Source organism: Phalaenopsis equestris, unplaced genomic scaffold (assembly GCF_001263595.1).
Source record: "Phalaenopsis equestris unplaced genomic scaffold, ASM126359v1 Scaffold000025, whole genome shotgun sequence".
Classification (NCBI taxonomy): Eukaryota; Viridiplantae; Streptophyta; class Magnoliopsida; order Asparagales; family Orchidaceae; genus Phalaenopsis; species Phalaenopsis equestris.
Window position 1 is genome coordinate 878,830 of NW_018164467.1, and position 23,065 is coordinate 901,894.

Here is a 23,065-nt window from a genome sequence, read left to right on the forward strand (position 1 = left end):
TATGACATTAATTAATAATAACCCTAAACCCATCAATAATACGCAAATAGCACAGAAATAACGCATGAGTAACACGTCAGTAATACAGTTAATGCGCAGTAGAATAACACAGTAGAATAACACATTAATAATACACGAATAATACAAGAATAATACTAAACCTATGTCATTAATTAACAATCACCCTAAACAGAAGCATATGACATCAATATTACATGAATAACACGGTAATAACGCATCAGTAACACAACAGTAACACAATTAAACCACAGGAAAAAAATAGATGAATAAAACACAAATAATACAATAATAACACATCTAAACTATGCCATGGAGATATCTGTGAGTCCAACGAATTTGGTTTTATGCAGTTATAGAGTAGGGTTTTTTCTGTGCTAATGATTCAAATTCATGATGTGTTATTCATGCGGTATTGCCGTGTTATTGTTGTATTTTTGATGTAGTACTGGTATATTACTGATGTGTGATGCTATTGATGTGGTATTGTTGTGCTACTGTTGTGTTACTGATGTGTTACTTGTATTTCCCGACTCTGGTTTAGGTGCATACCGTGATTTTAACGAACAAGTGGACGCAATGACCTTCGCTTCCGCCGGAGGATGCGCTTTGCCGGAGGGTTTCGCCGGAGGATGCGTTGCGCCGAAGGTTTTCGCCGAGGAAGAGTAAGCCCTAAACTCTCGTAATAGTGTGTAGAAAATTAAAATGTGGTTCGGGGAAAGTAAAAAGCAAGGCGGGTTCGGGTTAATTATCGGGCCTGGTCGGAAAACAATTAAAATTAATATTTATTTTAATTTTATTGCTTTTAAAAGGTGGGACCGTAGTTTACAGCTGGCGCCATCTTATTGGATACGCACCTACCCTTAAGGTGCGTAATACTGATGGAATAATTCTTCCTTGAACTGAGACAATAATTAGTAGGTGGAAACATAGCATGAGATGGCAATGCGAATATTTTGTAAAGGGTAATGATGGGTATATTAAGTGCAATTACTAAAAATATCATTATAAGCAAGAGGAAATTCAATGAATGGTATACATTAAAAACTATTTAACATTATTGGCAACTTAGAAAGCAATTTTCAAATACGGAAAGATTGTGTCACATAGGCATCACACCTACATGTCGTGATAAGCTCTATTTCTTCAATTTATTTTATTGTTTAAATCGCGGTGGTAGGTGGCACTGAACACCTATTCATTAACCCATTACTGCCTTAACCGTGCGTAAATATATGTATGCTTGTTTGTATGTAAGCCTGCATGCATTTATATATGTTTTCTTTTCAATCTTTTTTTAACTCTGCCTGAACTCCAAAACAGGATCTATCATCATCAGTTTATGAATTCTAGTTCCAGCTGTAGTAGTACAAAGTTTGCAATCTGAATCAATTTCTTTTCAAAAACTAAACTTTCTTATGCTATCTTTTCTTTGTCTGCTGCAAACATCATTTGCTTATGTATGAGGAGCATGCTTTGCAGGTATCAGGGTCTCTGTTTGTTGGATGCTATAGACTCTTTGCACCCTCCAGAAAGGGACGTCTTGAAGCCAATTCTTCTGCCTGTGTGTGATGTTGTTTCTTCTCATTCATTAGGCCAAGTAGCTGCATTCGGTAAACTGGCAGCTGGAGCTATTCGACAAGGTTCCAAGGTACCATGTATGTATCATTTGTTGGAAATTGGAATACAGTTTAGATTTGATTATCTTTCTTGTTGAGCAATGTAGTTATCTATAGCAGTTTTTGGAATGATCAGAAGCCATCAACAAGTTAAAGTTTTATAACTTCATTAAACTATAAGATCATTATTAAGTAAAATCATCTATGTTGAATCCCTTCTTATACCAAGCAACTAATCATCAAATGCATTGCTAACTATAAAATTTTGATTGGTAAGATTGAGATGTATACACCTATATGGTTCAATAACCCCATCAATCTGGAATTCACTGTACTAATCTTATCATTAATGAAGCTAAATGAAAATTGTAGCCCAAATCAACATTTGTCGATAAGAAGTGTCTTGATATTTGTGTTTCTTAATCTGGGAAAATGGTAGGCTTGGATGAAATGTTGGGCTTCTTTGTATAATTTGTTTTTGCAATTCTTCTCTGGTCTTTAAAAATTATACGACTCAAATTTTTGTATAGCTCAAATGGAGGCAATAGGCCCTGCCATTTTGTTTGAAATCAAAGTTCTATTTGTTATTTTAACATTTTTAAGAATTTCTAATCCAAGAAATCATTTTACATTTCGGTAATACTTAATTGCATCCGACCAAACTGCTCTCAAAAAAAATTGGTCCATCTTGAAATTTTTAATTACTATTTCTTCATTGTACGCTTCAACCGAGGTGTTCTTAACCATATGTAATATGGTCCTCGCTTTTGTAAATAAGCACATGAAATTTTTATTTTAATATAAACGCCCTCAAAAACTGTAGACAAATTAGCTTTCTTTTGTCGGTGGAGAGCACTTCTTACCTCTTATTTCCCCACAATCTTCTGCTTTGATTGTTTGAATCAACTACAGGTTTTAGTAATGCCACCCGGGGATTTGGCTACCGTTCGATCCATAGAGCGAGATTCTCAAGCTTGTGTTTCAGCTAGAGCGGGTGATCACGTGGCTGTAAGTTTGCAGGGTATTGATATTGCTAATATCTTGCCTGGCGCGGTGCTGTGCCACCCAGATTTCCCTATCACTGTTGCATCCATTTTGGAGCTTAGGATCCTCGTACTTGATGTCAAAATGCCAATATTAATTGGATCTCATGTAAGCACCATTCCTCATTTTTCTTCAATTTTTACCCTATTTGTCCTAATCATTTAGGATAAAATTTGGTTCAAGGTAACCCAATCAAAATTTAAAAATTTTGATTTGCCAAGATTTAAGTGCAATGTATTGATGAACAGTCGACTTTTGTATTTTAATCTTATCTCAAAGTAAATTCTAAGATTTAAAAGTCTATCTTAATCAAATCTTGACGAGGTTATTCCTCTCCCATTTTATTTTCTCTTTTTCATTTATTCCTGTCTGAACTTAGGAAGGTTAATAATATATAGGTTGAATTTCACGTACACCATGCTAAGGAGGCTGCTCAAGTGACAAAAATAGCGTCCCTTATGGATCAAAAGAAAGGGAAGACCTCTCAAAGAGCACCTCGTCTTCTAACTGCCAGACAAAGTGCTACTATAGAGGTAAGTTGGTTTGTGAGATGATCCTCATCCTAATATTTTTGTCTAAAAGGTTATCTTGTGCTAGACTAAAATCTTATGTTTGTATTAACCCAGAAATTCCTCATCAAATACATTGTTACTAATACATCAGTCTATTTACTGATTTATGGCATAAAATAAAATCAACATTTCACTGGAGGTCTCTTAATACTAAACTAGGATGTTCTTTGGAATAATTATTGGAATTTGTTACTATATATCTTGTTGGTGGGATTAATGTTTCAATAATTCGACCTTTTTCTCACTGTAAGTAGATTCAACACAGCCATAATCTGGTTTAGTTTCTATGACATAGCAGCGACAGCAGTGGCGGCATTGTCTACTATTTAAGGCAATATGTCGATACTATCAATATCGCTTTATTTTTTGTAGAGGATCATTTTGGTTCCAGAGTCTTGAAGTGTTAATTTAGTCCTCGAAGTTTTTTAATATTGGCTAAAATAATACTTAAATAGTCCACATGTGGGGACTATTTTACAATAATTTAGAAATTCTAGAGATTTATTTGATACTTTTATAAACTCGGGAACTAAAATTTCCTCATGTAACAGTCTGAAGACTATTTTGGCGCTTTACTCCTATCCAAATTCTTAAATTTACAAAATTATGTGTGCATTGCATTTCATAATATGTTGTGGTCTTTCAATGTGTTTATTCCATTTCCTAACCATTTTTAACTTTGTTTGGTGACTTGATTTGCTCTGGTTGTTCTTAATAGGTCTCTTTAGATAGGCCGGTCTGTGTGGAAGAATTTTCTAGCTGTCGGATGCTCGGAAGGGCATGCCTGCGGGCTTCTGGAATCACCATAGCTGTTGGCATCGTGACTCGAATAATCGCCGAGGACGAACAATAGTTTTCTATAATGAATTTTTGCTGCCGTTCATCTGCTTATTATCTTAAAAGACTACCAAGAACTTAAAATTTTATATTTGTTAGTCAAGAGAAGTAATCATCTTCTTTTGTTGTTTTTTCTACAATCTGTGGCACCTCATTTATGTCACAGAAATCTATCAACTAACACAAATCATGATGATGATGTCATGTTAAATGTAACATATTTGTATAGACTTGGCAGAGTTTTCAGATATACATAAAAAATATAGAGAATAAATCCATATAATAGATTTCAACTTTACTACTAAAATTGTTGAGAAAAAATATTTCAAGTTCTCGGAATTCTTTCACCTCTAAATGTTATAAACTGGTTTTATTAATATCATATTCATTAAAATCATTTGTAATATGTTCTTTGTTAAACACTAGCCATGCATTTTATATGAAAATGGAAATGCAAAATGGGTGTTCAAGTGTTATCTCTTTTTTACATTGTTTCCCGTTGGAATTATAATTAGTGGGGGGTATATTGATCATTTGGATTTTTTGAAGGGTCAACGTGCATTAAGTTGGCTGGGGCTAAGTTGTCCTTCAAGTCTTGTCACCATGAACGACTATTTTACCCCCTCATAATTATGATTACTCTACACTATTAATATTAAGTTTATTGTACACATATTTTATGAAAATTTTGTACAAATTTTTAGTACTAATTTATTAGTATTGTTATTTTTTAGGGGAAGATGAGGAAATATTTTCATACGGAATGTGCACGAAGAACTGTGTGCGTAATAACTTTCGCTTCGCGGTTATTGGGGGGTTACTGAGATGCTATTGTGGTATTAATTTCAATAACATATAACCCAAATAACCTTTCAATAACTTTTGCAGGTCTTATTTGGATGTTATTCATAGGTTATTACAGTGATATTGCGGGGTTAATGAAATACGCACTCAAATTCCGTATGAAAATATTTCTCAGGAAAACGGGCATTAGAATCTAACATATTGAGATTTTTTATTTTATTCATAGCCTAAATTAATGACAGAAGTCAACATAATAGTCTTTTTTTATAATAAACTTAAACAAAACATATAACTTAATGAATAATGCGTTTCTTTTTTCTAAGTTAAGTCTAAATGATATGAAGTGTGATTTAAATTTATAAATTTATAAAAAATTAAATTCTCAAACATAATGTATATGACGGTGTAACTATTTGTGACTAAAGTGGTGCCCACAAACCAAATATGACGTTCAGGCCAAATTATGACTCTTCAGTCTTCACAGATTGATTAACGGGGGTTTTATGATGCCACATTATTGTCCTCATTCCTGAAAGAGAAAGTGAGCGTGTAAATAATAATAATAACAACAATTACTGTAGTGAGGAAAAAGATTTGAAAAAACTGGAAAAATAAAAGAAATAAGAGAATCTGAGATGTTCGTCTTCATTTCAGACAGCGAAGACCATTTTGATCGGCATCCAGAACCTCGGAACCCAAAAGAGCGGAGTAACGGCGGGCAGCTTTTTCATGAATTTCACTGCTACTAAACTGGAGAGTGGTGAAATCGGCTTGGAATGAATGGAAACCCTAGGACACAGTAAGGCTCCCAACCAGATCAGATCGGCTACAAGAAACACTGGCGAACCAGCGGCCTACTCCGGCAGCTGAAATTTACCGACGAGAACTGGTTGTCTTGGAGTCTTTCTATCAGCACAGTCGCAAAGTGGGAAATGGAAACCTCCGACGGCGGCGGTATCGGCCTCGACTGCAGCGTGGGCAATATCGTTTGGGTTCGTCGGAGGAACGGTTCGTGGTGGCCTGGGCGTATTCTCGGGCATGAAGAGCTGTCGGAATCGCATCTGATGTCACCGAGATCCGGAACGCCGGTTAAGTTGCTTGGTAGAGAAGATGCCAGCGTGTGAGCTTGCTCTCACCTCTGCACTTTTACATATTGGGCTCTTTCACTTCGATCCATGAACATATATAGGTGTTTTTTTCTATGAGCAAGTTGCTGTTAAAAGTTTTTGTACCTCTGTTTAGGAACAGAAGTTTTCATTGTTGTGTTTTAATTGTTTGGTGTTTTGCTTAACTCGGTCAGTATGTTTTCTCTATGAGTTCGTTCAAATGAGTATTTCTGGAATCGGGACAGTTCATGAGGGGAATCGGCGGTTCTAATGCAGTAGGATTTGCCTAACATGTATATACTTCTATATTAGAATCGAGAGAGTTCAATCTTGCATGCATCACAGGTTTAGTTGCACAATACTTTTTCTCTCATAAAAATGTACAGAAATTTCTTGGTTGCTTTTGAAATCATATATCTATTATCTAACCAGAAAGCTCTTGTTATTTTTTGTGATTTATGATATGTTTATGCAGTTTTCCATTTTGTTTGCTGATGATCATGGCATATCTTCACGCTGCAAACTCTGTAGCAGGACAGGGTTATGAATTACGTGTTATTTGTCATGCTCAGGAGCAGAATTAAGTTCTCTAAAGCCCATGGTGAATTTGCTTTTGAGCAGTTAAAAGCTTTTGTTTATTATGAAAAATGTAACATCAAACTAATGCATTTAAACTGAAATTGTCTTTCTGTTAGAAGTTCTGTTTCCAACTTCTACAGATTAGTAAACTGACTTGCATTTTCGATCGCTCTTTTACTTGTTGTTTTCTTAATAATTATAGATCTTATACCTTTAGAGTTGCAAATGATTTGAGATTGAGCTGATCCAACCTCGGCTATTAGGAAAAACTATTATCAATTTTTATCCATTATTGTTCTTCCAAGGCAAATACTTATTGTCGAATAATTTCATGCATCTATATATCTATATACTTGCATTGTTGATAAAATGCATATAAATGCATAGATACATGCATAAATATATTCATAACATTTTGATCCAATTTTGAGCTAACGTGGTTCAATTTAAGCCTAGCTTATTTCTTGTTCGATTCAAGTTGGGATTGGGTTGTTTCTTTTGATTTTGGCTCTGTTCAAAATAAAAGCAGTCAAATTTCTCTTTGATCTCTAGGCTAAATTCATAACGCAAATTTTTATAGGACCAGTTTATTTGTAATGGACCACTTGCATATTTTCTGCCAACTAGGTTATTTAGATGCAATTATATGCTATTAACAACAAATTTAAAGCCCAACATGCAGACATAATATGTTGTAAATTAAGTTTGATTACTTTGATGATGGCATGATCATAGATCAACTATGATTGAAAAGTGGGCGCTATTTCTGTGTTTTACTTGAAATATTTTCTACAACCAAAGCCCATGTACTTATTCTAAAAATAAATAAATAATTTTCATATAGTTTTATTTGATTTGAGTACATATACATCCTTCTTTAAAATTTTATGATTAACATATTCCTTCAATGTTTTTAGGTATATTTTTTCAACCATAATGGCATCCATTTTTTAATCTTGTGAACTTATCTTTATTATTGTTGACATCAGATGATTACAAGTCTAGAATTCCTAATACAACTAGAGCGATGCAATATATAATGAGCTTGCAAAAGAATCGGATTCATAGATCAAAGATAACTAATTATACAAACTTACTCTCGTTAAGCGCAAACAAGAATTTAAATGATAATACAAAAATTGGATAAACTTAAAATATATATAAAAAAATTGAACTGCATCAAATAATTGAGCAGTTTTAAATTTTCACAATAATTAAATTTACAGTTGTATCAAAATTGAACAAAATCAAGAATTACTACAAGCTAATAAAGAATTATTTAGAAGAAATAAGATAAATAATTGAGTTTACTAAAGTAAAAAGAATTTAGGCCTTGCGTTAGAAGCCTGCTATGTATAATAGAATTCTTGAACGGAAGGCCAGGATGAAGTCTGCTGTTATATATGCATGGTGGAGGGAGATGTAGTGCAGCAAGTAGGTGCAGCACACCAGAGAATAACAGCCTTGGATTTACCATTTGTTGTGTACAATACTAATAGGATCCTTGTGAAGAGTATGAAACATGGAATGAAATTGGATTTTTAGTTCTTTCTTTTCTATTTTTTTGCTATGGACTTTATTGGATATATTTATTGTGGCTTGATGCATTTTAGCCTTCATTGATTTCATTCTCATTTTTATGTAACAGTCATGTAATTCTTGCAGTTCCTAATATCGTCCATACCGAAAACTTTGCTGATGCTTCACATTCTTGTCTGAAAGAGTCAAAATAATAGGCATCATTTCACTTATAATCTCGTAAATTGATGTTTTGAAATGCACTTCAGGCCAATTTTCAACCTTTATTTTCGGCACATGGATCAGGTTTGAAGTCATAAATAGCGTCATGCACTTTTTGGGATTACATTTATTTACTGATGTACAAAACATGTAACGAGCTTGTTAAACTGTATTGCCGTTTTTTTTTTCTGTGCTAATAGGCAAATTGAGAGAGCATGCTTACTAGGGATATATATATATATATATTTTCAATATGATACTAACTTGGTGTTTATTTCAGGGATTGGTACAACCTGGAAAAATCCAAACGGGTCAAGGCATTTCGGTGTGGAGAGTTTGATGCTTGTATTGAGAGGGCTGAAGCTTCCCAAAGCATTCCCATTAAAAAGAGGGAGAAATATGCTCGTAGAGAAGATGCTATTCTTCATGCCCTTGAGCTCGAGAAAAAGCAGAAATTAGGAGCTACTTCAAATGCTATCAGCAGTAAATCCATTGGAGCTTATAAAAGAGAGCATATCACTTTGTCTTCTCCAGAAACTTCTATAAGGCATGAAGAACCTGTTTCACGCGGGAAACTATCCTTCAAGTGTGAAAACTTACATAAAAAGGTAGTTTTTTCACACGAGGGAGATGATACCAATGATCCCTCATGTTTGCATGGGGGAAGAGGTAACCAGCAATTCAGCTTAGAACATGATAATGCTGAAGCCATTCCTCGGATGAGAGGTTTACAGGATTTTGGACTTAAAACAACACAATCTAAGAGAAAACCATCCATATCCAGCAGTTGGGAGAATTCTTGCAAATCTGTTGAACATCATATTGATTCTCTTTCCAGTTCTGGTTATATCATGGAGGGAGCAGATCAAGCCAGTACAAGCAGAAATGATATGTTAGTTAAAAGGAAGAGATCATATGGTGGTGTAATTGATGAATTTCTTGTTAAAAAACGTGATCGGCGTCGGCCTCTTCTTCAAGTTTTGGAAAGCAGTGCAAAACTACCTCCACTCTCTTTTCAGCCTAATTGCAACGCTTCGAAGACAGAAGAAACTGATAAAATGGCTTCTACTTGGCGGGCAAAACGAAGCAGATGTGTTTATTTACCTGCTGATTTGGATGAGCATCTCGAGCATGGTGGGTATACTTCTGAACATATGCTAGCATCAACAAATCATTTTGAATTGTGCAGTGATATCAATTATTCAGGAAACGTTGATGGAGGATGTACCCCTTCTTGTTTAATTGAAGTGACTGATAGTGATTGTTGTGATGGTGACCTTTTGGAGCCAGAAATGGTACAGGAAACGGATATGTTAATAGGTACCAGCTATTGTTTCTTTTTTTATTTTTTGTTTAGTGCATGTATTGTATTCTGTTTTCTGTTTTGCTTTAGCTGTTACGGATCTTGTCAGTTCCTTGGTTTGCAAATTAAAAGCGATTTTTTGTTTGATTATATTATTTTGTTCTGAAAAAATGAACTGATGCTTATGGCTACAATGAGCTTGGTGTCATTGCTTATTGGTGGTGCTATTTAATAGCCAACCAAACTTATTTTACTTTAGCAATCAGGTCTCACTTTTTAAAATTCGATAACCTTCTTTTAAGGTTTTTTAAAATTCGATAACCTTCTTTCAAGGTTTCTGTGGATTGGCACAATACCTGTTAAATAGCATTCACTTGTAATTTTTGGCATGGCTGCAGTTTGTTAAAAATGTGTTCACATGGCAATTTTTCAGAATTTTATTATGAATTTTCTCTTATGTTTTAATGAAGTTTAGATGTTCTCTTATATACATTATACACGCACTTATTTTGAGGTGACAGAAATGGCTTGATATTTTCTCTTTTATTTTCTATGCTTAAACATCCACCTTAGGAAACTTTGCTTAAAATTACTCTGGTCATATTCAGTGATTGCTAATAAATTTGAATGGTTGTTAATGCTTAAATTGATTATAATGGGGGTTTGCATATCACATAAAAATGAGGAACAAGTCAAATTGGTTTGTTGATGATTTGTGTGGGACTATATTTACATAGACTACAAATACATTCAATTTAGGCTATTTTTGTCACCAAACATCTGGGAGTTTAAAATTTCTAAGGAGGGAATAGATGGTCGGATGGTAGAAATGCACGCTTCGAACATATATAGCAATCCACAATTATATCCAAGTGGTAAAGATCTACTAAGCTACAAATATAAAATGTTAAATTTATAACAACGCTTGCAAATAAAAGAAATTAAAAATAGAAATAATACTATCCTATACCTATTTTCATATTCTTCTATAAAAATATGCTCCCATGACTGTCATTTAATTCAAAGGAGTTTTTTTTTTTGAAATAAGTAGTTAACAAGTATATTAAGTTAAATAACAACTTAGAGAAACATTATAGTTCTACTTTGTAGTAAATTTGTATATATGTGCTCTAGCATGCATGCTATAAAAATGCGAAAATATGAAAATTTCATTTGATTGAATTTTTTGACTATTTGTAGTTTCTTTAATTAAAGACTTTTTTCATTTTTAATTACATTTCATTTAAATAGGTTTCTCAGGCGCACAATAATATCCAAGTGGTAAGGAAGAACTAAGCCACGCGTGTTCTCATACATCACTCAAACATATAAAAATGTCCAATTTGTAACAACACTAGTTAATACAAGAAATTAAACATAGAAATGATACTATCTTATACCTATTTTCATCTCCTTTTATAAAAGTATGCTCTGGTGACTGTCATTTAATTCAAAGGAGATTTTCTGAAATAAGTAGTTAATGAATATATTAAGTTAAATAACAAAGTGAATTATTTATGTTATACTTTATACTGAGTTTCTATATTTATGCTCTAACATGCATGCTATAAAAATGAGAAAATTTTAAAATTTCATTTGATTGAATTTTTTGACAATTTGTAGTTTCTTTAATTAGAGATTTTTAACTTTTTCTAATTACATTTTATTTAAATAGGTATCTCAGGAGCACTATTTAACTATGTATCAATTAAAGTATATTCATTTTCTTTTTCTTTTTCAAATTTTTTTTTTAATTTTAATATTCATGCACATGTTTAAAAGTGTCCCCATCTAATATCATAAAAGGATGACTCCTGTGATTAACTTAAACTTTGGTCTCGATTGATTTTGCTTGATTTCTTATAACTTTTTAAAGTGTTTGTTATACTTTTAATGTGAATGCAGCATATGTAACATTCGTAAAATATTAAATGAACATTTAATTTGTCTATACTATCTGCTTTAATTTCTTGAAACATGAATGCAATCTAAAATTAAAAGAACTTAGTACAAGTAGAAAGTAATTGTTAATCTTAATTTTCAAAGATTTGCATTATCCTAACTTGTAACCTTAGTTTAACACATATAACTATAAAACATGTCTTTGAATTTCTTGCTTAATATTGTATTAATTTTTAAGAACATTTGTGTCAATCTCTCCTAAAATATTCTTACAATCTTCATTTTAACTTTCACTTGGATCTAACCTTCCAAGTTCCAAATACTTTATTATATCTAAAGACATGTTAATATCGATAACCATAATTTAAGATTTTAGCATTTTCAACTAAATTTCTAAAATTCTAAAATTTTAGTGCTTTATTATTATTATTTTAAAGTATTCACTATTCTAATCTTCCTACTTTATTCATCCAATTACAACAACAAAAAGCCTTTATCCACACTTTTTGTACATTGCATTCTATTGAGTGTCATATTTTCATTTAATACTAATATATTAAGATCATTTTTTATACAATATGTCCAAGTCTTTTTAGGTCTACATCTGCCTTACTTAACATGTGTTGAATCTAAAATATCTACTCTCTTAATCGAATCATCAAATGACCGATGTTTAATGTGACTAAACCATCTAAGACAACTCTCTCTAATCTTGTCCGCAACTGGAGTTGCATCAACCCTATCACGAATATATTCATTTTGCATTTTGTCTCTAAGTGTCAAGCCAGTCATCCACCTAAGCATTCTCATCTCAACAACACTTAACTTTGTTTTATGCTTCTCTTTTAAAGGCCAATATTCTACGCGATAGAGCATTGCAGGTCTCGCCACCATCTTATAAAATTTTCATTTCAGTCCAAGCATTACTTTTGTATCACACAATTGACCCGATGCATTCCTCCACTTCAACCAACTACCTTGAATTCTACTAATAACATTCACATCCCCATCTATATCACCATCACTTTGAACTAGACCCGATATGTCAAAATGTTCACTCTTTTTAATGATTTGATCGCTCATGATGTCCAAAATGATCACTCTTTTTAATGATTTGATCGCTCATAATTACAACTTTGCCACTAGAGCTATTACCGCTAAAATTACATACAATGTATTCAGTTTTAGTTCTACTCAAACGCAGGCCTTTAGACTCCAATGTAAACCTCCATAATTCAAGTTTTTCCTAAACTCTTTCTCTAGTCTTAACTACAAGAAGGATATCATCAGCGAAAAGCATACACCAAGGTACATCCTCCTGTAAATGTCCAGCAAGAGCATAGTATTTAGAAATTAATTTTTTGTTGAAATAAAAACCAAAATAAAAACCGTAGTATTTAGAAAATACCTCAAGTAAACTTCCTTCTTGATTAATCCTTCATTTTTCTTTCAAATTTACTCCTTTTTTGAAAACCTAATTGTTTCTTTAGTTTCAAATTCATTCTAAATGTTGATATTTATAAAAAATTAAATATCGCAAATAGTGTTTTACCTCAATTTCTTCCTTTCTCCTTTGCAAAATCAACGATTCTTTTTGACCTTTTGTTTTTTATATTAATGTAATAAAGATTGATATTGCAGTTAATTCTTCAAGTATGATCTAAACAAGTTATTGTATTAGATTTGAGGAGTCTGCGAACTATACATTAGATAGTTTGAGATTAAACCATAGTATTTAGAAAAACCTCAAGTAAACTTCCTTCTTGATTAATTCTTTATTTTTCTTTCAAATTTACTCCTTTTTAAATCGAAAACCTAAATCTTTTTTTTTAGATTTAAATTCATTCTAAATGTAGATATTTATAAAAAATTAAATATCGCAAATAGAGACAATTTGTTCCTTTCTCATTTGCAAAATCAACGATTCTTTTTTATTTTTTATTTTTTTATATTAATGTAATAAAGATTGATATTTCACTTGATTCTTCAAGTATGATCTAAATTAGTTATTGTATTAGATTTGAGGAGTCTGCGAACTCTACATTAGATAGTTTGAGATTAAACCATAGTATTTAAAAAGTACCTCAAGTAAACTTCCTTCTTGATTAATCCTTCATTTTTCTTTCAAATTTACTCCTTTTAAATCGAAAACCTAATTGTTTCTTTAAATTTAAATTCATTCTAAATGTAGATATTTATAAAAAATTTAGATATCGCAAATAGAGTTTTACCTCAATTTCTTCCTTTCTCCTTTGCAAAATCAACGATTCTTTTTTACCTTTTTGTTTTTATATTAATCTAATAAAGATTGATATTCCACTTAATTCTTCAAGTATGATATAACTAGTTATTGTATTAGATTTGAGGAGGCTGCGAACTATACATTAGATTGTTTGAGATTAAAATAAGACATTCCACACACACACACATGCCTGCGCGTAGGAGAAAAAGTTTATATCATAAGACATTCCACACACACACACACATGCCTGCGCATAAGACATTCCACACAGACACACACATGCTCCCTCCCCCCCAGAACAATAAATAAAATAAAATGTACATGGACCATTTTTACCCTTCCTTTTTTCATAAATATATATACATGAAAATATGTATTTCTATTAGATGAGTTAACAAACATTGATTTTATTTAAAGTTTTGGGTATGATATAAGTAAATTTATAAGAATTTTTTGATATTTTTATATAAATCCCCCAATGATCAAAAGTAGTAAGGTTGTATTTGCAAAAATAGGAAGAAATGAGATTCTTAGAAGTAGATTTTCTTTTCTGAAAAATGATAAAAGCGGTTAATGTAGGTTTTGTAGCTTAGAAGGTATAATATGATTGCATGATGTTTATATTTATTAATGATTTATTTAGAAAAATAAATCTGTAAATAGACTAAAATTAGGAGGTACTTCATGGTGGATCTGTAAAGGTGGAAGGCTGAAATATTTTTTTGATAGAAGTATCTATTTTTAATATAAATTCTATTTTTAAAATAAAATTTATAATTAAACGACCTCTTGCCCTTTCTCGTGAAGAAGGTGAGATTTAGCACTTTCATTTGATATGAATCTATGACTTTGCTTTCTTTTTTCCCACTTGAGGCAATATGGTGTCATTGCTGAAGGTGATTGTATTTTCCATGGACTATAAATGGAGAGGTGAAGGTTTTGAATTAATTTTTGGGAATGATGAGTGATAAATTGCAATGTGTATGGCTCATACTTATGATTTTGGAGAAAAAATTCTCCAACCAATTGGCCACGAATTTTTTCACAAGGGTTTGAATTGCTTAAAAATAAAATTCAATCATGTGAGCAGCTTCTCTTGTTGTTTCAGTAGGTTTCCAGTAACATGTTAGAGCTTTATGTTCAGGCAAGAAATTTTACTTAATAGCTATTGTGAGATATGATTAAATTAATTTTAGCCACAGAAGTTGTTGAAAGAAATCGACAACTTATGAGTGAAGTTTGCATAAGTGCAACTGGCAAGGAACCATGCTTATTTTCTCAATTTGCGAACTTATTTCATTTTTAAAATTGCGCATCTGCAATATGATTTATTTTTAAGAATTCATTTTCTTGTCTTTTTAAAGGGTTTTGCAATTCCTTTCGGAAAGAAACTTGAATGCCCACCCGGTGTTTAGAAATAAAATGTTGGCTATTTTTTCATCTTCTGCTTTTCATTTTAATTTGTCCTCTTTGTCTCAGGCGATCATCTTCTTTTATTTTATTTGATTTAGTTTCTATTTTATTAATTTACATTACTTCTGCTTCTTAATTTGCAGATTCAACTGATATACTGTTACCAGGATCAAAAGATTGTGATCCTTCTGAATTTCAAGTTACAGGAGGGTTCAGGAGCCTGATCCAGGAGGATGTTCCTCTTTCTGGATTTTTGTCCCAGCTACAAGGGCAGCCTAAAGACACTTCTTCTGAGGCTGGTGTTTCTAAGTGGCGCATGAAGGGTAAACGAAACATTCGAAATGTAGGAAAGAGGCTCATGGATGCAGGCGACATAAAATCATGCTGCGCTGATTTAGATAAATGCAGCAGGTCCATCAGCTCAACATGTGAGAGCAAAGATAGTCTGAAGTTTGGCAGTGCAGAACCATCCAACCAAAGGATTGAAGGCCGGGGCTTTTATCCCATAAAGGAGGAGTTTGAAAATCCTCATTATGAGAATGATTTGGTTGATAAGGATTTGGATCAGAACGAGATGAGTGTATATGGTAATATGAGAATTCCTATACAATCTATTAGGAGCCACTGCAGCCTCAATGATTCTGATGAGGATTCCCATGGTTTAAACCCATCTATCTGGGAGCCATCTAATTTGACTTGTAATCCACTGTGGGAAGATTCAGTTGATCTATTTGACCAGGCTTATGTCACTCATCCTGAAAATGAAATGGAGCCTCTGTTAATAGACGTGGATTTGAAGGTTCAAACTAGCTATCAAGGTGAGCATGTTCCTCTGGTTTCACTAATGAGCAGACTAAATGGAAAGGCAATAATAGGTCATCCCATTCAGATTGAAATCCTGGAAGATGGCTCCGCCAGCCACCTTGCCTCTACACACGATGCTATTATGGACGAAAGCGCTGCTCCTCAAGCTATGTGGCGGACTGCCAGAAGAACTGCAATGCAGAGAGTTCCTCGTTCGATTCCTTTAACGGCTGCATTGGAGGAAGAGGATGCTGACATGTTCCAACATTCAGGACGTGAAAGCAAACTCCCATTACACAAGGAGGCATACTATCACTACTTGAAGCACCAGGTGAGACCGGCTAAGAAGAGAGTTTCCCTTCTTCACCAGTCAGCTTTAAGGAAGTTCCAGAAGAAGAATGCAAAGAGATTAAGCTTATCCAGTAAGAAAACAAGAACACTATCTTCCCTGGCATCTGATGAGAAGCTGAGCGGTGAGTGTGATGGACATAAACTTGATGGTTTGATTAAAACGGAGGACTCCGTACCGCTCGTGACATGTGTGCCTGTAAAAGTTGTATTCAGTAGGATTCTGGAAGCAGTTGGTAGATCACCGTCATCGGAGGCTCACTGTGTAATAATGAGCAGTCCAGGCTGAACTCCCTAGAATTGTTTTATATGTCTAATTTATTTGCTTCATAGGTGTGACCAGGTTTTGGTCCTCATGCTTCATGTGCTCTGCTGGATGGAGCTAAGCTTTTTTTAATGGCGCAGAAGAATTTTCATCTTCTAGCTGATGGAGGAAGTGCCTTCTCAGAATGACGATTAACATATTCTGTTAATACCAATTGAGTGAGTTCACTAAGCTTAAATATTCTCCATTGTTGAATGTGAATCCTTTGTTTTATTCAAAGAGAGTAGGGGCTTGTTTTTGTTGAGCTTTTAGCTTATAAGACAGTAAAATGGCCCATTTCTGACGTGTTGTGTTGCTGAGATATGGTGCTTCTGCTGTCACAAGAGATATTTATCATTCAGCTCTCGGTGGGCTGACTTCTGTAAAGTACTGACTAATAGTTTTACCATTTAGCTTGGTTCAACTGTTCAACATAATATACCGATGAGTTTCTCGGGCATGTAAAAGAGCTGTATGTGAGGTAACAAACATATACAGAAGTTAATTATTTATCTATTTATTTTTAACATTAGTTGTAATTGTGCATTTCAGCATTATGTGAGTGTTAGATATTTACCTTAGTCTAGCTTTGTTAGCTTTATCATCCAAGGATGTTTTCAATTTTGTTGTTTTTTTTTACCTTAGTGATTGTATAAAAACTAATTTTTAAGAAGGATGAAAATGTTATTTTGCATAATTGCTTAATAATTTAAAAAAGTTCAAAGTGTAAATTTGCACATTTAAATGGTATATGAATCATAAAAAAGTAAGTTCAGTTTCACAGATTTAGATGAGATATTTATCAAGACTTTATTTTCTGGGATTTCTGAGGAATTAGGGTAACAAAAGAATCCTTATTAACCAAATGCGCTGGAGAGAAAAATGAATAAAAATAATAGAAGAAATACATTGCAAAGTACTATTCTATCTTTCGCCATTAAATTTAAATTTCATTAATCTTTATTTCCTTAGCAATACAATATTTGACTAGTAGAATTTTAACGACAAATCTGAATGAGTATTTTTTTCACCTTTTTATTTAATCTAGTAAAACCTAAAATGAATTTAATAGTCAAAGTAAAAAAAGAAAAGTGAAGGTAGAAATAAAAAATTGTAAATCTTGCAATTGAAATGATTAGTTTTTTTTAGTGCTTAGAGATAAGATAAAACTATTTGTTTTTAGCCAAGAGATTGTAAGTTTGAATTACGCTATTATGTCTATAGAATATGACTAAAGAGTGCAAATTTATCACAAGTAATGTTGATATGATGAAAATGATTAAATATTTTAACAGAAAAATGTAGCAAGGTGGTGATTATAATACAGGATGATAAATGAGATGTGTTGTGTTTACAAAATATTGAGAATTGTAGTCATATGTTGAGTTGCATTATTTATGTTCCTATGATGATACTCGGTGCAATTAAGGATGGATTTTTATTTTGTCAAAGTGGGGATGATGGAAAATTATCAGTTGACTCACATTTACTTGTCTCAGGATTTCAAGTCAATGATTTCAAGTCAATCCTTCACATTGACGCCATTTCAAACAATTTTATAATGAAGATTAAGACATGGATAGAACTCAAGTTATAACAACATATGCATATTGATGATGTCCATGGATAAAATTAAGCATCATGTGCAATTATCTTTGAGGGGCAAAAAATGCTATGCATTTATGCTAGGATATTAATAAGAGTAGAAACAAATATGTTACACATAGTTAGGTATCATCAAAGACAACATACTGTGAATAAAAATTTTGACATTCATTCAAAACATATCAATAACAAAATGAAGATCACTTAAAGAATTATCTTTAATATATGAAGTTATGACAATAACAAAAAGATGGGCTTGACATTTTGTCCACATGGCCCTTTCAGGCCGAGCCACACATGTTCGATAGTAGCAATGACAATGGAAGCAAGGTTGTAAGGTGAAGCGAATCCGGAAAGATTGACTCAGTTTGGATTGTTCTCTGCAAATCAGAAACATGAAGTTGGAATCACCGGTAATCACGTATCAGCATGCCACAATGAATATGTACCCACACGGCTCGTCACATCCTGGAAATAGGTTTCACCTGAAATTTGAAATGAAAAATGCTAGAAAAGAGGGTGTTGCGAGCAACATTTCACAAACAAAGCCCTTCTACTCTCAGCCCTCTTCTCTAAATTAGGCTAGGCTGTTATACTATTTAGATTCAGAGAGATTTGCTATTTAGATTCAGAGAGATTTGTTGCTCTTGACTATCCTCGCTTGTTTTTTCTGCTAATAGGTTAGATTCTCGGTTGAACTTTAGGAAACTCCCAAAAATGGAATTTGTCAAACGTGTCAGGAACTGACTCTCGCTAACCACATGCTTAATTTACTGTGATATGAGTCAAGCACCTAAAAAGACTTGGGCATATTGTATAAAAAATAATCTTAATTTCTAAGAATTAAATGAAAATATGACACTCAATAGGACCCAATAGAGAAAAAGGATTCATGTAACCAACCCCACTGTGGTATAATGGCTTGTTGTTGTTATTGTTATTGTTGTCGATGATGACTCTTGCACCTCACTCTATCACCTAGCTTTAGTGGGCCTTCAACACAGAAAGACAGTTTTTTCACCCCCTGTATATAGGCTTTTTCAGGTTTGAAATACTCTGCCTCTGATACTACACTAACGGCTTAACTCATTGCTTCTATTGTCTCGCTATACCTAAGCCGGGGAACATGGCATCGGCCTGATGACAACTATCCGAAGATATTTGTCTGAACAAGTACTTGTGCGAAGCTTATCAGCTCAGAACCAACGCCTTCTCAAACTATGACAGCCTTTTCCAATGTGGTAAGATTTCCACCTTTCTGTGATAGGAATGAATATGAACAAATAAGCTTTAGCTAATGTAATAAAGGCACTAATTGCTATTACATTAAAGACTAATTATTTTCATTATTCCAAAAAGTTCTGTAAGAGATATGTAAGGAATGAAAGAATTCCACCCACCTACGAAATGTTACAAGTAATGAAGAACGGAACCAAGGCTTTGAATATAAGGTGCGAGTGTTGTTGATTTGTTGCGTCACAAGGGCAAGATGAAAGATGGGGGGCTCCATTCCATTCAAAGTAAGCATCTGGATAATCATGCATGGAAATGAGGGTCGGATTAACCTCAAAAGGAATCTAAAAATGGATTTGACCTAAACTTTCAAGGTATGTCCGACCAAATATTTTATCAACCCAATAGTGAAATCTTGCAAATAAAGCAAAAAATAGCTCCCTTGGAAAGTAAATAATGGAAATGTGCAACCACATCTTAACTAAAGCCCTCTACTGGTCTACTTGAGGAAATCATGCTAAAATAGATATGGCGCTATCTACTCCAACCAGCTCGAAAGTAGGAGGAACATAAGGGGAAATATTTTATCTTGTAGTTCGCAACGGAGCCACTCCAGCTAGAAAAGCAGACATTTGGAGTGCATTTTCAAAAAGAGAGATCTTTTTTAGATAAGTATAATGTAACAATCTTGAGAGCTTATGAATAGAAATAAAAGTTATTGTATTGCATACACATATAAGGTAATTATTATTTCTCTCGAGAGATGCTTTTCTTAGCGTCAAATGGATTCCTAACTGGTCCTAGGTATCTTATCGTAATTTTTGCTTGTCATCTAAATTCAAACTATTAGAGAGTATTATTTTATGCAATTTCTTTAGATGATAATTCTAGCTTTTTTTTATTTTTACTTGCAGAAAAAGGTCCAATCTAATTAAAAAAACATGGTAATGATTTCACTAAATTTGATCATCTGATGATTTGGTTAGGAGAGTTGATGTTTTAGATTCGACTTCTGTTAAGAAAGGCAAAGGTGGACCTAAAAAGACTCGGGCATATTGTATAAAAAATGATCTTAATCTATTAGAATTAAGTGAAAAATATGACATTCAATAGGACACAATGGAGAAAAAAAATTCATGTAGCCGACCCCAATTAGTGGGATAAAGGCTTAATATTGTTGTTGTTGCTGTTGTAATTGTGATACATATCATTTTCCTTATTGGATGTGGAGAAAGGCTTAGGTAGGGTCATTAAGAATATATTTTTAAATGCAGAACGTATGGTTTGCATTTGCCATTTATGAAAAAAATATGAAGATGTGCTTCCATTGTAATAATGGTCAAAAGATTCGAAGCTTAGTTTGAACATCTGCTAATGCATATACTAAATATGAATTTGATGCCAAATTGTAGAATTATTTCATACAGTACTGAAAGTTCATTCAATCTTACACTCCTTATTCAAGTGATTAAAAAAGGATTGATGAACTCACATAGTACAAATAATCTATTTGAGTTATTTAATGTTTGAATTGGAGAGGCAAGAAGAAAATCTATTATCGACATAATTGACATGATCAGAGGCATGGTCAAGAAGCAATGGCACAACTCGTCAAGTTAGGGAGGGCAGTTAGTATCCCCCATATTGAAGAGTATGTTGGAGAGATATATTAGGGAGATGACTTTGAGGAAAGAATGATTCACCATCATATAATCAACCATCATCCAGGGTGGAGATTGAAGATTTAAGTACATATCAATAATAACGGATGTGTTTGTTAGATTTGTAGATTTGCAAATAATTGGACTAGTTTGCCTCCATGCATCTGCATTAATTTGAAAACAATGAGCCCCATGACACTTATTTATATGAGAATCATTATGTTATTAAGTAATTTTCTCTTAAGCTTTGTGCTTAATAACTTGATTTTTGTACTTCATTATTGGTATAGTATCATCATTGTTTTCTACTTCTTGCTATCAATTTTAAATCTACAATGGCCTACAAATGTTCAATATCTACTCTTCATGGGAAGAACTAATGGAATGTGGTTAATGATGGTGTTGAGACTGGAGTTCTTAACATTCTTATGCCTAGAGGTAGACCTTGGATGAGAAAACTAAAAAATTTTCTAGAAATCAAGAATTAAAAAAAAAAGCATTAAGTGTTCATAAATATATACATTGCGATTTTCACGGTCATCATAGAAGCACTTGCACGAAGCTACTCGGTCAATCGTGCTAAAAAACGCTTGATATTGACATCACAATATTCTACTCCATTTAACCTAATGTTAAATGTGTGCTGCTTGGATTTATTTCATATTATGAAGATTTTGATAACCTGCTCTTCATTCATTTGCTGCTATATAGACAGCAAGCAAGTGCAACTTCATAAAAATGGCCGATATTTCATTTTTGGTTGTTACTGCATCATCAAGCCCAGCTACTAAAAAACACCATGCTTACTGCAGCTTATTTGGTTTGAATTAATGCACTGCTATCGTAGACCACTTCTCATGAGAAAATCACTTATTGCACTGTAACAGATAATGAAAAGATTCAGTCTGTAAATAAAACCTTCAGCAAATTTCTTAGTTCTGATTGTAAAGCATGAAATCTGAAGGCCCGTGATTGGTTAAAATCAAAGAATTTGTTGAATGTTTTGAGTGAGAACTGAGAAGGCCCTACTCGGAGAGGAGAAATATTTGCGTAGGTAAGACGTACGCAGCGCTACGTATGTCAGGTAGGTTATAGGGAGGGTATTGAGGGTTATATCCGCGTATACAGCTCTGCGTACATCTTAAGTACGCATATATTTTTGTATTGGGAGACCTTGATAGGAGACATTAGAAGAGGAAGAGTGGGAGTAGAAGGATTGTTATTAAACTTTTCTTACTTCGAATACAGCCCGACTGGCCTATTTATAGACCCTGCAGCTAAAATAAATTTAAGGGAGATTTGCATGTGTTCCACCAACTTCCTACGTATTAACATATCAATCACCTAAATTTTAATTTTTATGTACAGGCAGACCCACTTGTGTTGAAAACATAGGAATCGAGTGATTCGTACGTAAAAATTGAAATTTGAGCAAAAATTAAAAATTTGAGCGGTTGATATGTTAATGAGCAGGAATTGGGTGGGAGATTTGTAAAGGTCCCTAAATTTAAACAACCTAAACTTAAAAATTAAGGCAAATTAACTAAGATAAACAAAGACAACCTGAATATTAAGTAAATAGTAAAATTATAATTAATAAAATATTAATTTAAATGAAATCCCTCTGCCGTCCTAATGGCTTATGTAGCTAGGACTCCAGACATAAGCAGGTGCAACAAGTGAAGTTCTTATTTCAACCACATCTAACATTTATCTCTTCCATGCTAGATTTGAACGTGAAAGGCTTCTCCTCCATTGGCAATTTCAAGATTTTTTCTTTTTTTTTTCTAAGTTAAAAAATGTAGAAATCATAACACCGTTCTCCAGACAAAATTTTAGATTTTACTTAGTTTCATGCGCCTCACTTTGGATTCCAAGCTATATGTAGCCATTCATAAGAGGAAAGGGACCATCCATCATGCAAAAGATTC

At 33.2% G+C, this 23,065-nt stretch overlaps 2 protein-coding genes across 5 annotated transcripts in view; both read left to right on the plus strand.

Annotated features, from left to right (window-relative positions):
- The window catches only part of LOC110018582 (HBS1-like protein), a 14,847-nt gene extending 10,472 nt beyond the window's left edge, over positions 1-4,375 (plus strand). For both annotated transcript variants that reach the window (XM_020715931.1, XM_020715930.1), the window contains exons 4-7: positions 1,501-1,669; positions 2,550-2,789; positions 3,080-3,214; positions 3,972-4,375. In XM_020715931.1, coding sequence (XP_020571590.1) covers positions 1,501-1,669; positions 2,550-2,789; positions 3,080-3,214; positions 3,972-4,106 — 679 coding nt within the window. In that variant the 3' untranslated portion in view covers positions 4,107-4,375. The remainder of the gene's footprint in view (positions 1-1,500; positions 1,670-2,549; positions 2,790-3,079; positions 3,215-3,971) is intronic.
- A 1,113-nt stretch (positions 4,376-5,488) lies between these two features.
- LOC110018589 lies at positions 5,489-17,162 on the plus strand. 3 transcript variants are annotated; one of them, XM_020715939.1, is made up of 4 exons: positions 5,489-6,014; positions 8,600-9,453; positions 9,526-9,639; positions 15,323-17,162. In XM_020715939.1, exons 1-4 carry the CDS (start codon positions 5,827-5,829, stop codon positions 16,618-16,620), a joined length of 2,454 nt encoding a protein of 817 aa, XP_020571598.1. In that variant the 5' UTR covers positions 5,489-5,826; the 3' UTR covers positions 16,621-17,162. The 3 variants fall into 3 exon arrangements, with proteins under 3 accessions (XP_020571598.1, XP_020571597.1, XP_020571599.1); XM_020715938.1 differs by having other exon boundaries at positions 8,600-9,639; XM_020715940.1 differs by having other exon boundaries at positions 6,006-6,083; positions 8,600-9,639.
- The last annotated feature ends 5,903 nt before the right edge of the window (positions 17,163-23,065 follow it).

What these genes read in the sequence shown, in the direction of transcription:
- LOC110018589 (XM_020715938.1), top strand. Translation starts at nt 5,827, where the DNA reads ATGGAAACCTCCGACGGCGGCGGTATCGGCCTCGACTGCAGCGTGGGC. An exon ending in GGTAGAGAAGATGCCAGCGT is followed by an intron (nt 6,015 to 8,599) that starts GTGAGCTTGCTC and finishes TGTTTATTTCAG; the next exon opens with GGATTGGTACAACCTGGAAA. An exon ending in GGAAACGGATATGTTAATAG is followed by an intron (nt 9,640 to 15,322) that starts GTACCAGCTATT and finishes CTTAATTTGCAG; the next exon opens with ATTCAACTGATATACTGTTA.